Source organism: Gossypium hirsutum, chromosome A10, assembly GCF_007990345.1.
Source record: "Gossypium hirsutum isolate 1008001.06 chromosome A10, Gossypium_hirsutum_v2.1, whole genome shotgun sequence".
NCBI lineage: Eukaryota > Viridiplantae > Streptophyta > Magnoliopsida > Malvales > Malvaceae > Gossypium > Gossypium hirsutum.
Window position 1 is genome coordinate 94,669,115 of NC_053433.1, and position 15,001 is coordinate 94,684,115.

The 15,001-nt window shown below is 32.6% G+C and overlaps 1 protein-coding gene across 37 annotated transcripts; it reads right to left on the bottom strand.

Annotated features, from left to right (window-relative positions):
* Nucleotides 1–8,634: 8,634 nt before the first annotated feature.
* On the bottom strand, nucleotides 8,635–14,036 carry LOC107896718 (uncharacterized). Of its 37 annotated transcripts, none has more exons than XM_041079067.1 (11): nucleotides 13,859–14,003; nucleotides 13,613–13,729; nucleotides 12,825–13,010; nucleotides 12,415–12,563; nucleotides 12,160–12,209; nucleotides 11,943–12,042; nucleotides 11,726–11,837; nucleotides 10,572–10,676; nucleotides 10,376–10,506; nucleotides 9,699–9,801; nucleotides 8,635–9,559 (listed from the first exon to the last, which is right to left on the bottom strand). In XM_041079067.1, exons 4-9 carry the CDS (start codon nucleotides 12,475–12,477, stop codon nucleotides 10,469–10,471), a joined length of 468 nt encoding a protein of 155 aa, XP_040935001.1. In that variant the 5' UTR covers nucleotides 12,478–12,563; nucleotides 12,825–13,010; nucleotides 13,613–13,729; nucleotides 13,859–14,003; the 3' UTR covers nucleotides 8,635–9,559; nucleotides 9,699–9,801; nucleotides 10,376–10,468. The 37 variants fall into 37 exon arrangements, with proteins under 37 accessions (XP_040935001.1, XP_040934996.1, XP_016677468.1 ...); XM_041079062.1 differs by having other exon boundaries at nucleotides 8,635–8,929; nucleotides 9,458–9,801; nucleotides 12,825–13,038; XM_016821979.2 differs by having other exon boundaries at nucleotides 12,825–13,038; nucleotides 13,613–14,029.
* Nucleotides 14,037–15,001: the final 965 nt, after the last annotated feature.

The following is a 15,001-nucleotide window of genomic DNA, read 5'->3' on the forward strand; positions in this document are numbered from 1 at the left end:
TTTCGGGGGGTACATTCCAGTTGTAACAAAAACTTCTTTTTTTAGTTGATTCCATCCAATTCTCTGTCGTGGATAGATCAACTCCTTTTAGACCTAAGAATTTAGTGGCACCATATTTTCTTAATTCTTTTATCGGGGCCCATCTCTGAGTAGGTGCTAAAGTCGTAGCAGGAGCAGTCCCCGCTACTCCTTCTAAGGCATCAACAAGAACTCATAATAAATGAGAATTATCTCCATCATTCTCCCAATCGACTCTAAGAGGTTGATTTCTCATTGGGTTACTACTAGAGGTTACTAATTTAGTCTCATCTAATCCGTACGATTTTTCGTTTCCAGTGTACATTTCTTGCTCAGTATCATTTATTTATTCATCTAACATCTTTAATCTATAAAATGGAAACAAACAATTAGATCAGCATCCAAATCCCGACTCAGTTTCGATTCAATAGTGGCATGTACTTCTAGACTCAATTTCGAGCTCAATTTAGCCTGAGAATCGGCTAAACCTGATATCTCTGATACCAATAAAATGTAACACATCCTAACCCTATACCGTCACTGGAACAGGGTTACAGAGCATTACTGGACATATCTAACAAATTACGAATAACTCACAAATAATTATCATACAAAGTATAAATTTAATTCTTAAGTCCCTATAATGGACCCTCGAGACCCAAAACAAGTATTTGAAATGGATCAGGACTTATCCAGGTGCTCGGAGAATTTTTGTAAATTTTAAATTTTTTTAACTCAATATAACCTCCTTGATAAACATCTAACCTTCCCTGCAATTTCAAACCAAAACCAATCCAATACCAATGGTATAACCAATTCAATTCATACATGTAAACATCTAAAATATACCAAGATTAATACTAGAATTTACTATATGATCATTCATACCATTATTCAAAATAAATTAAAAGTACTATTCAATTATCAATTCAAACATAATGTTACATATACCATTTCATTTATTTAATCTTTCATTTACCAATTTAAATCATCACATATTACCCTTACAATCCAAAACCACTTTAACTCAAAATACAACCAAGGTACATGCCACATATACCAAAATAAAATATACATCACCAAGGTTGCTGAGATCGTGATTGGTTCGGATGCTGGACCAGATTTTGACTCCTATTGACCTACACACAGAAAATAACCGTACGCTGAGTATAGACATACTTAATGGTATTAATATAATTCAAACTATAATAACAATTATGAAATATAAATATTAAACATATAACAATTTAATTTTCTCAAATATTAACTCATTCTTAAACTTCATTCGTTAATAATAGTAACACAATTTCAACTATTTATCAGTTTCAATCAAATATCATAGAATTCAATTTTCTTCACTACATCAACGTTTAGTTCATGCCTTCAACTTCCAATCTCAATTTCAATCCACAATTTAAATTTCTCATTTCAGTTTTTCACCCTATTAACAGACCTGAACTTTGGCGGATACATGGATCCAACCAAACACACCAAAATGGCACCTAGTGCCTCATCGGATAGTTTGAAGCAAAGTTGACACCCAGTGTCTCATCGTCATAGGCGAAGTAAAGTGGTATGTAGTACGTCATCGAATTTATCCAAAGTACAATAGTGACACCCAGTGCCTCATCGAATCGAGGTCGAAGTATCCCTGAACACTTCCAATCCTATGGCATGCCAACTATATTCGACTTAGCCCAACTAGTTAATAGGGTATTTAATTATCTTTCTCTGTTTCAATCAATATTCACATCAATTCTACTTAAATCACAATTTCACTTTCATTTCAAAAATCCATTTACCAAATCAAATACACTTTCCATTCACCAATCAAAATACAATTCAATACTAACACATATTTCTCATACAATTCAACTTCACTTTAAATCCCAAATTCTCTTTCAATTCAACAATTCAATCACAATCCAATACTAAATTTATTTAACAACCATTTCAGTTATCATTCAATTCTATAACAACACTTACCTCATAATTTACTTACCAAATACATAATTTAATTTAACATTGAATGAATAAATAATTTGAATTATAGTAATACAAACCCGGATTTTTTCGATTACTTCTCGACAACTTTTTCCTTTCCTTTCGGTACCGATGCCTCAGGTTCTTTGCTAGCAAATTAAACTCCAAGCTTTAAAAACGCTATTTCCCCTTTTTCTTTCTTTTTATTCTTTCTTTCTTCTTACTTTCGAAAGTCTCGGTTCTTTCTCTCCTTTTGTTTCTTTCTTTTATTTATATCTTATATAAATAAATATATTAGTTAATAATAATAATTATAATACATTATAATAATAATTATGATAAATATCTATTTAAATACAAAAATCTTATAATATAATTATTTAATTAATAAATATCTTTTAACTTAATAATAATAAATAATAAATATATATTTACTAATTAGATATAAATATTACAAATGTATGTATTTTTATTAATACACTTGTACTAAATCATCACCCTACATTTGTCAAAATCTTAATTTATTTTATAATTTAATACTTTAGTATAAAAATAAATTTACTTAAATAAAAAGTAATTAAATAAATATATTACAATTGTATAAATATATGCATTACATATGTATCATTTAATCACCATACACTTGTCTATTTCCAATTTATTTCATAATATATCAATAATATTTAATACAAATTATAATTTAATAAAAAATACTAATAAATAATAAATACATGTTTACTTAAATTACAAGAAAATACATTAGTATTTTATAATTGTCCACATATATTTATTACACATGTAATTTATTAACACCATACATATGTCAATTATTTAGTTTATTTATAATAATATAATATAATATAATTAATATAATTTAAAATATGATATAATAATATTATTTAATATTTAACCAACATAAAAAATCTAAGATTTTTATGCACATTGTTGCCTCTTTCATTGAAATAGACTTAATTGTCTATCTAGTCCCTTTTATTTTCTTTTAATCTATAATTTAACTTTTACCCTTTATTCAATTTAGTCCTTTTTCCTAATTACTATTAATTAAACTAAATTTGCCTAATTAAAACTTAATTAAGCTCACTACTAGACTCATAATTACTCCTAATAATTATTTACTAATTCGGTTTACTAAGACGAAGGCCCGATATTGCACTTTTTCGATGCCCGTAAATTTTGGGTCATTACACTACAACTACTAAGATGTACTTGTGACCAAAAGACGAAGGGAAAGGACCGAGAAAGTCAATACCCCAAACATCAAATAATTCTACTTCAATGATGTTTGTTCGAGGCATCTCATTTCCGTTGGTAACATTTCCGACCCTTTGACATCGATCACAACTCTTTACGTAAGCATATACGTCTTTGAATAGTTTTGGTCAAAAGAATCTTGCTTGCAGTACCTTGGCTGCAGTACGTGTACCTCTGAAGTGTCCCGCACTAGGAGCTGAGTGACAATGGTATAAAATCTTATGTACTTCATCTTCTACCACGCATCTCCTGATCATTTGATCTACACACTTTTTAAACAAGTATGGTTCTTCCCAGAAATAGTACTTCACATCGTGAAGAAACTTTTTCCTTTGATGATACGTCTTATCAATCGACATCAAATGACAAACTAAATAGTTAGCAATATCAGCAAACCAAGGGGTATTATGGGCATGATCTACCTTCAGTATGTGTTCATCTGGAAATGTTTCCTGAATCGGTATAAGTGGAGAATTCCTTTCTTCCGGCTCCAATCCGGACAAGTGATCTACTACTTGGTTTTCTACTCCCTTTTGATCGTGAATTTCTAAATGGAACTCTTGAAGTAGAAGTACCCATCGGATCAATCTCGGCTTAGCGCCTTTCTTGGCAAGCAAATACTTAATCTCTTAGTAGTTCGTATAGACAGTCACTTTGGTACCTACAAGATAAGATTGAAACTTGTCAAAAGCAAACACATTAGCAAGTAGCTCTTTCTTTGTTACTGTATAATTCAGTTGAGCTGCTTTCAGAGTTTGACTTGCTTAGTAGATGGGATGAAAAACTTTGTTCCTTCGTTGGTGCATAATAGCTCCTATCGCGAAGTCACTTGCGTCACACATCAATTCAAATGGAAAATCCCAGTATGGTGTGACTATTATGGGTGCCGTAACTAATCGAATCTTCAAATCGTTGAAAGCTCTTAAGCACTCTTTATCAAATTTGAACGTTGTGTCCTTCTCCAATAATTTGCATAAGGGTTTAGCAATTTTGGAGAAGTCCTTGATGAATCATCGATAGAAACTGGCATGGCCCAAAAAGCTCTTAACACCCTTTACAAATGTTGGAGGTGGGAGTTTCTAAATAACATCTACCTTTGCTTTATCAACCTCTACTTCATTTCTTGTTATCCGATGCCCTAGAACAATACATTCTCATACCATGAAATGGCACTTTTCCCAGTTGAGTACGAGGTTTGTTTCTTCGTATTGCCTTAGTACCTTGGCTAGATTGGCTAGGCAATCGTCATAAGTATCTCCAAATACTAAAAAATCATCCATAAAAACTTCCAAATACTTTTCAAACATGTCAGTAAAAATAGAAATCATACATATTTGAGATGTAGCAGGTGCATTAAATAAACCAAAATGGCATGCGTCCAAATACAAATGTACCATACGAGCAGGTGAATGTTGTTTTGTGTTGATCTTCTGATGCTACTGTAATCTGATTATACCCCGAGTATCCATCAAGAAAATAGTAATAGTCTCGCCCCACAAGTCTATCCAGTATCTAGTCCAAAAATGGTAAAGGGAAGTGATATTTCCTAGTCGCCTTGTTCAGCTTTCGGTAATCGATCCAAATTCTCCATCCCGTAACTATTCTAGTTGGTATCAACTTGTTATTCTCGTTTTCGATTATTGTAATACCTTCTTTCTTTTGGCACGCACTGGATCGGACTTACCCATGAGCTGTCTGAGATAGGGTAAATTATACCTGTATCTAACCACTTGATGATTTCTTTCTTTACTACGTCTTTCATAATGGGGTTCAATCTTCGTTGTCCATCAATCGTCCCTTTTTTGCCATCTTCTAGTATAGTCTTGTGTATTCATACAAATGGACTTATTCAGCGAATATCGGCTATGGTCCATCCTATAGCGTTCTTGAATTGTTTCAACACTAGGATGAGTTTCTCTTCTTGCTCACTAGTTAATTTTGCTAAAAAAATCACAAGCAAAGTAGAAACGTTACCTAAATAAACATATTTTAAATGTGAAGTTAGTACCTTAAGTTCTAATTTAAGTGGCTCCTCGATTGACGCTTTTGGTTGGGCATAATCCTTTTTCTCTAATTCCAAAGATTCAAATTCTGAATTTGGGCCTAGAAGTATTGGGCCTTGAGTGTGGGTCCGTAAGGAGGTTGTATTTAGGTATTTAATTGTGCAATGAAATGACACAATTAAATGTCTGCTTTAGTGGTTAATGACCCTGAGAAGTGTTGGAGAAATCTTGGGTTCAAACATGGGCTTTAGCAAAAATTTTGGTATTAAGTGAAAAAAAAAACCTGGATGCTTGGATGAGGGCCTTTTAAATTATTGTGTTAAATAAATGACACAAGGAAGCATGTGGTCTAGTGGTTGTGGCGTAATTAAAGTTGTATGGGAGCCTGGGTTCAAGCCTTGGCTCTTGCAATTTATTCTGGTTTTTTTAAGGGAGCCTGGAATTTGGCCTTTAAACCTTATAATTAATTGGGGATAAAATATGACACAAAAAGAGCCTGTGGTGAAGTGGCAAGGTGGCGTCATAGATTTGGCAAGGAGCTCCAGGGTTCGAAACTCATGGCAATCAAAGAACATTTATTTTGGTAACAGGGGGCGGCAAGAGTTGGTGTTGAATTTAAACTCTGATGTTGGAGGGATCCCACATTGGGAAGCTAACATAAGTGGGGATGCGAAGCTGGCTTTAAATAGAGAGAACCATGAGGAGAGTAGAGGTACCTTTCTTGGTTGATCCCTTTCGCTTTATGACGTGCTCGTTTGGGTTGGGCGTCAGCTAAGAGTGCTCGGAGCGTGGATTAACTCCAGTCGCCAATCAGGTGTGTATTTTCTCGCTACTCTAGTGTAGGATGGCTACTTTGGGCCGAAAGGGGCCATTGGGCCTACGGGCCTAATTGGATAAGTTGTTTGATTGTGTATTAAATATTGGACTAGGCTAGGTGAATCTCATATCTGTGGCTAGATTTGGGCTAAAAGGGCCACACGAGCGTGCGGGCCCATTTGGGCCAAGAATGGGCTTTAGGCCCATTCATATTGTTATCCCTGTTTAGAATACTTTAGTTTACCAAATTACTGAAATGCCCTCAATTTGTAAAATTACCAAAGTACCCTCGATTTATAGAATTACCATTTTACCCTCGATTTACAGAGTTACCATTTTACCCTCGATTTATAGAATTACCATTTTACCCTCGATTTATAGAATTACCGTTTTACTCTCAATTTACAGAATTACCATTTTACCCTCAATTCACAAAATTACCGTTTTACCCTCGATTTATAGAATTATCGTTTTACCCTTGATTTACAAAATTACCGTTTTACCTTTGATTTACAGAATTACCGTTTTACCCTCGATTTAAAGAATTACCATTTTACCCTTAATTTACAAAATTACTGAAATACCCTTGGTTTACAAAATTTCCAAAATACCCTCGATCAGTAAAATTACCAAAATACCCCTGGTTTGTAAAATTACTAAAATATCCCTGGTTTGTAAAATTACCAAAATACCCCTGGCTTGTAAAATTACTAAAATACCCCTGATTTGTGAAATTATCGAAATACTCTGAATTTACAAAATATCAAAATACCCCTGTAGGGTAGAATTACCGAAATACCCCTGTAGGGTAGAATTACCGAAATACCCTTGTAAGGTAGAAATACCGAAATACCCCTGTAGGGTAGAATTACCGAGATACCCTTGTGGGATAAAATTACCATTTTTCCCCTAGGGTGTTAAATGACTGTTTTGCCCTTGTGGACAAGTGACTGACTTGGACTGTGTGGTTGACGGATTTGATTGTGAATATATGTTAGTGATATGAATGACTTGACTGTGATTGTTTGATTCAAATATGGGCATGACATTCTGCATACATGACATGTTGCATGGGTTGGGTTTTATAAAAATAGAGGAAGTGCTAAAAGGGCTTTGCCCTAGTTTACCAAAAAAAGGCTTTGCCCCAATTTATCAAAAAGGGCTTTGCCCCAGTTATTAAAAGAGGCTAGGCCTCCAGTTATATGATAAAGCAGCTATGCTGCCAGTGGAGAGTTTGGTTGGGTAGGTTGAGTTATTCCCCACATGGAGAGCTTGGTTGGTACGGGTGGAGAGTAGCGGATGGTGGGTTGAGTAGTCTCCCCAAATGGGCTTGCATACATTCATTGGTATTTCATGTGATTTTGAAATGGGCCTATGGGCCATACCGTTTACAGTAAAGGCTTCGGCCCAGTGATTTGATTTATGAAAAGGCTCTGGCCTAGTAACTGTTAAACGAAAGGCTTTGGCCCAGTAAATGTCGAGACTAAATAGGGCTTTGGCCCAGATTGTACTGATACCGTGTTATTCACTGTTTGTTTGTTATTGGGATTACACACTGAGTTTTCGTAAACTCACCCCGTTTCTAACTGTGCAGGTAATCCCTAAGCTTAGATGGTTTGGAGCTGCGAGGGACTCTGAAATGGCCACACTATTGTTTCTATTTCTTTTAATTGCAATTAGATTTCATTTTGGGTTTTTAAATAATGTAATAAGGCCGTAGGTGGGTTTTAAGTTTTAATTTGGATTGTGATTTCTTATACTAAACTGCTAGTCTAGGAAAATCGAGATTTCAAAATGGCATGATTTTTCTAAGGAACACGAGCTTCCAACAACAAAGTTTTCAAAATGCTTCCGTAATTTTAAATGAGATAATATACCAAAGGCAAACAAATTGGTAAACGTTTTGATGAGAACTTTAGTTTAATAATAATAAAGGAATTTAGATTCAGTAATGGATTTCCACTGGAAAGATCAAATTTGAAAAATGGTTTGATGTGACGCACTAGATTCGGCCATAACGTCTAGGCCAGATTTGGGGTGTTACAGAACAGACTTTTAGCCGGGTTTTTTCTAGCCTTCAGCGGCTTTTTCACAAGCTTCGCAAAAATGCCGCTATAGCAAACGCCGCAAAATTTTGCGGCGTTTATTTAAAAAAAATGCCACTAAAGACCATGACTTTTAGCGGCGTTTGCGTTAAAAGCATCACTAAAAGTCATGGTCTTTAGCGGCACTTTCCACAAAAACGCCGCTAAAAGTCATGGTCTTTAGCGGCGTTTTTCCCGCAAACGCAGCTAAAGACCATGACCTTTAGCGATGCTTTTTTCACAAACGCCGCTAAAGAATATAAACTTTCAAAAAATTTAATTAAATAATATTTATTTTCTATGATAAATATTTTATGTTTTATTTTTGAAATTTGAACTTTAAACCATACACAATTTTAAAAAAATCATTTATATGTAACTCAACAGAAATTATGTTCAAAGATTCGTTGTCACTAAACAAAGAAAAATGATTTACACAAATAAAAGACAAGAGAAAATGAAGTATCTAATGAGCAAATTATTTTATAAGCAATCAGAAAGAATAGTATAGGAAATTCTTAGTATCCTACTTGAAGTAAGTATCGAAAAATACAAAGAAGAGAATGAGTACGAGGAAGCATCTTTAAGTTGAACCATTCTTGATGTCAGGTTCCTTGCCTGTCTCATGGAGAAAACACCTGCACACAACAAGGACATGATGTCCCTGTCTCCATTTGACTTAATCACCCACATTCTCTCATACCCTTTCTGCCAACAGCAAGTGTTCAAGTTCTTCTCTTCTTCTCTCCAATTCTTGCATATAAATGTCCATGAGATTATGGTATTTGATGAGAAAATTAGTTCACATCTATGATACTTTCACAATATTGGCCTGAAATACCCTACAAATCAATACCATATTGCAAAATCTCCAATATTCTTATCATGTTAAGGTGTTTATTGATAAATTTCTTAAGAGAAATGTTAACCAATGCCGTGTAATTAATGCATCACTTTTTTCTTGAATTCAGTTAAAGTAAGCAATGTATTAAATGTTAAAAAATATCCTTAAAATGAACCGCTCAAGACTCCTGAAAGGTTGTGGGTTCAATATCTTAACAACAATCACTTGTAACGCACGACAAGAATGGGTTCTTACAGTTCATTTGTCAACTTCAGAACACTTGATTATAATGTGGTAGGAGAGGTTTGAATATAAAAAAGAAGCATTCAGAGTATGACTAGACCTCCAATTGATCAAACAAAAGAATACATAAATAAGAAATCATCAAGGCAAGATGTAGACCAAAAGACCAACTTTGAGCAACTCTCATACCTTACCTCCAGATCTTGAACTGCTACCTCCAGATCTTGAACTGCTTGTTCCCTTGTAATTTCCTTTTGCTGGCGAGAACGTTTGAGAAAGCCAATGCGTAAGATTCCCTGACAAATTATTATCAGTACAATCAAGGAGTAAACATAAACTCAACTCAAAATCATAGTTCTGAAGCCTTTGCTCAATTCCACCCCAAACTATATTTTATCAAGACATGAAAGTGAATGATAAACCTCAACATCTCACTCTTTATTTTTCTTGAAGTAAACATATCCAGCATCACATTAGACATATTTTCATATTTTGCCCTGGCAAGTTCAAATTTTCCCTCTTTGAAGAGCCGGTTACCCTGCAGACAAATGGTTAAATATTCAAATCAATAGTCTTACAGCACAACAAAACAAAAGACTAAACAACTAATGTGCATCACCACAACAGCTTGCAAGCATACACATGGAGACTAGTCTAATAACTTTTTTCGGATTGATGTCTCAGTTAATTTTCAATCTAAACCGTTTCAAACAATATTAGCTAAAATAATTTTTTTATTATTGTATTAATGCAAAAATCTTACCATTTTTAAGATATTAAACTTTTCCATTGGCAAAGTTGGATTTGAAATCATAATTTTTTATTTCTAAAAAATGTACACTCAACAGGATAAATGCAAACCGACAGGCATGGGTCATTCCCAAGAAATGAAAATTTACATTTTATTCCTTTTAAAAATTAGGCCCTCCAATTAAAAAAATAATTGCTCAATTTTTTAAAATAAAATAAAATCATAAATTAATACATGAAATTCTTTTTTATATCAACTGGAAATGAGAGTCAAATAGATTCCATCACCCATTTAGTTATAAAAACCTTTTAACATTTATAAACTCCACAAAAATGATTCTTTATTTAATTCCCTAAATTACCTATCCTCGCCTGGGTTGATAACAGTATTGTCGATGAACCTTTGGATTACATTCATGAATTTTTCGCCATTTTCTCTCTGGCTTGTAAGCAATTCAAGAACACGAAAAGGTAATTGGTTTTCCTACAAGAACTGATCCAAGTACACAAATGTCAGCAAATCATTTTTAATAAACATTTTACCATCATCATCATTACCGTAAGGCATGTAAACATCTTGTAAAATTGTGCAGCCATCAATGAAGAACATCCAAGCCAGTTCCTTGTTATCGTCGTTGTACTTCTCTAATTCTTGTGGATCATCTATCATAGAAATTATGGAAATATGCAATTATAGAAATATATCCATCATCTAGATATCCATCCTCAAACTCTCCTTTTATTCATTGATTATCACAACACATTACATACACTCAAAAACATTTTCAAACCCCAGTTCATACCCAGATCAAGGAAAACCATAAAAAGATCTAAAAACATTCAATCTATAAACACAACCAATCAGATCAAACAAAAATCTCAATACAGCAACAATTTTTTTTCTCAATCCCATATTATATAAGCTAACAAACATTACTCTTAACACTATAAATAGATCCAATCAACAGGTTATTAGTAAATAATAATGAACACTATTAACAGCAAAAATAATGAAGAAAAATACCTGCAATTGTTAACGAAAATAATGTAACATGAAACCCAAATCTGTTAACTACAAAATTATAGGAAAAGAGAAAACAACTTAATATTTCGATTAATTTGGTTGGTTTTCGTTAATGAAACAAAATTAACCTTCAACATTTTTTCAATGGATAATTCTACATATCCAACCAAAATATCAAAACAAATCAAAATCTAGAAGCACAATCCAATGAAGATATTAATCACCATCAGATGTTAAATTAACACATACTAAAAGTTCAAAACAAATAAAAAGAAGGTATAAAAACTTAACAGGACTAATCCTAACTAATAACCAAAATAACATTCAAATATCAAATTTTCTTAAAATCTCTTCTGTTAACCAAACTGATTTTTTTATGGTTAACCAACAAACCGAATTTCGTCAGTTAATTCAGCTAAAAATAAAAGAATATTAGCAACAAATTATAAATTGAATCTCAGGACCATGTCAAATTTTCCTAGAAAACTTCTAGTCAATAAAAATTTTGAGAAAGCAGTCCAAAAACTCCAACATTCAAATAAACTACATATACGAGAACAATATACCACAACTTGATATTTGTAGTATCACCTTTAATAATAGACTGGTATGAATATAAGAATAAGTTAAAATACACAAGATGCAGCAAAATATACAAGATGAGCACACAAAGCTGATTACTACTGACCACATAAATTGCAGATAAACTTCCTTTCCTGATCAATGAACTTCATGAAAGGATTTATGTAACCTTTGCAACGGGAACATCGAACAGGTCCACTTTCCCCAAAATCCACAACCTATAGTAAGAAATATTAAAAATATGATAAGCAGATCAAATTACAAAATGACTTAATTCATGGAATTCACGAATGTTAAAATCAGACATGAATTTAAAACTTTGCCTTCGGAAGGATGTTTAAAACCAGAATCCACAATAGATCGAAGCAGCTCAGTTTAGACAGAAAGTCTCTGAATCCCGAACTGTGAATTTCAACATACCCCCTACACCACATAAAAAAGAAATGAAACAAATTAAAATCAAATTGCTTTACACTAAAACTAGCAGATTATATTAGAGCATTGTTTTCTTAAAAATATGTATAAATTAAAATGACTAACTTCTTAGCAGAATCAGCAGCCTTAGTGAATAGCCTGACCATATTTGTGTGCTGAATAAAAGAAAATTGAGAGCTTCAGCACAATTGAACACAACGAAATTGCAAACATTACTATTATAATCCTCATACATGCATTTGACTATCCACATTCTGCACTTTCTCTATACAGAATCAAACACTTTAACCCAATCAATATTCGATAAAACAAAATAAAAAATTTGTGATACTGAGATTTACATGCTCATTACATTCGTACCTTTAAATGCTTTATTGGCTTGGTTTTTGATTTCTTCAGCTCGTGAGAGGTTAGACCCTTCATTTTCCATACCGGGCATAACCTTTTTATCAACTTGTTTAAATCAAGTTAAAATGCTAGTGAAAAGCTTATTTTCTTCTCACAAACGTCTGCATCATCCACAACATTAAACAAACAACACATTAGCAAGACGACAATGCTTGATGCAGAAATTTCAAATCTAAAATATCATCAAAATTTTAATTAAAAAAGTAACATGCACATACAACTGGAAAAAAAAAAGCTAATACAACTTAAAGAAATTATTCATATCTTCTATACTAGGATATTCAAAATTTCATATTCAAAGACAGAAATTTCAAGCATAAGCGAACAATCAAAAGCAAAATAGAAATAAAAGTTGGGAATACCTTCAGGGATTGTGAGAAGAGGCTGAGAAGAGCAATCGCAAAGGCAAGGTGGGCAAGTGTTGGAAGTGTGGCTGAAGGCTAATAATCCTTCCATGAAATGCCAATACAGAGGTGGACCCACTATGTAGCCGAATAAACAGAGGCCCAATAGACACAACCCCACTTTCAATGCCGTCGTCTGGTTCACTGCCATCTCTTCTATCTCAGAGTCTAACTGGAAACCAAATCAAGACTAAAGCAATTTGATGCAGTAATTGGCAAAATGTCAAATCCTAACCATGCATTTTTGATTCAATACAAAATGATAATATCAAGCGAGGGAAAGGAGAGCAAAGACGTGAATAGCATCTACAAAAGATGAACTAAACTATTAGTCGCCTTACTGAGACCATAGTGTTAACTAGGGTTGTAAATGAATAACGCGTTTGATTAACAGTTCACTTATGTTCATTTATAACTTAAATCGCATAATTATCGAAACTTATAACATAAAAGAGATCAAACCTTAACTAAATCAAACAAACTAATCGAAGGAACAAGCAATTAAAAACGCCATTGAAATTAATAAGAACTGCAAATCAATTCCTGAAACTAACGCACCAAAGATAAAAAAAAATTAAAAATAAAGAGAAATCCATAATAATTTTATATACGTACACGAAATTGAAGACGAAGATAAACAAGAAATTAAATAATTTATATTAGAATAAAAAGAATTAAGATTTGAATATAGATTTAAAAATTTATTTTTCAAAAGGAAATAAAATGAAAAAAAGGGAAGAGCGTACGGATTTGCAGTGTAGAGAATCAGCGAGGGCAAAATCCCGAATAGCCACTCACCAAATCCTCATCATCTTTCTTCTTTTGGTCCTCAGCCGTACAGATCTTGGGAGGATCCGAAGCAGCTGCAGGACAGCTTCAACATATGAGATCGAAAGACATGATTCCCTTCCCCCCCCCGATAGAAACAAAAGGAAGAGGCTAGGGTTTTAATTGAATATTGAAAAGGAAATTGGAATAGTCAAATTGCACACCACGTCTCTTCCGTTGGTTGAGATTAAAGGTGGATAGGCATGAAATTTTCAAGAGAGAAAATTTATGAGAAGGGGATTTTGATTGGTGAAACCAAAGGGAATAGAATCAGGGTTTTTAGCAACGCAAAATTGGGGATATAGGGGAAGGGGTGAAAATAAAACGACGCGGATTAGATGGAAAGTGTATCTCAACTTTTTGCGGCGTTTTTATAAGAAATGCTACTATAACTCAATTTTTTGCGGCGTTTTTTTGGAAAAAACGCCACATTGCTCAATTTTATTTTTTTCATTTTAATATATTTTTTTCTATTTTTTTCTTTTAAAATTTTTGTGTTGAGATTATCATTTTTTGGAATTTTTATTTTTTTAAATTTTGAATATTGATCTTTTTAACTGAAATATGGACTAAAATCTTAAATATTAAAATTTTAAGTTTTTAAGTTTTTAATTTTTAATTTTTCAATTTTTTTGAAGATTTTTATCATTTTTAAATTAACATGTAAAATACAAAATGAAACTTTAATAGAAATAAAATGGAATCGATGAATTAAAAAAAATACAAAATGACAAAGCAATACAAGTATTATTCTTTTAAGTATAAATACATCAATATATTTTTATATTGAATATATAAATATAAAATGATGTTATATCAATAATTGTGTTAATAATTTACAAGAACTAGATCAAATTAAAGTTCATGCATGTATATAATTGCACACTAAACCATTGTTCATGTATGCTTTTGGGATTTTACCCATTTTGATATATTTTTAAAAAAATAATAATTTATATTTATCTTATTTAGATTTATATTATAAAAAAATCCAAGATACACAAGTAGTTCACCATATTTACCTCTAAACACTAAAAATTAAATCTCAAATCCTAGACCATGAACCCTAAATCCTAGACCATGAACATATATATACTTAATATCCATATGAAATTTATTTTTTAGATTTTAGGGTTTGGGATTTACGATCTATAGTTTATGGGTTTAGAGGTTAGTTTTAAGGCTTGGGGTTTAGTGGTTGGAGTTTTAAGAGTTTATGATTTGAGATTTAGGGTTTGGTGTTTAAAGAGTTATTGATCAGTGTTTATATTTTTAGGGGTTTATGATTAGAGATTTAGGGTCTGAGG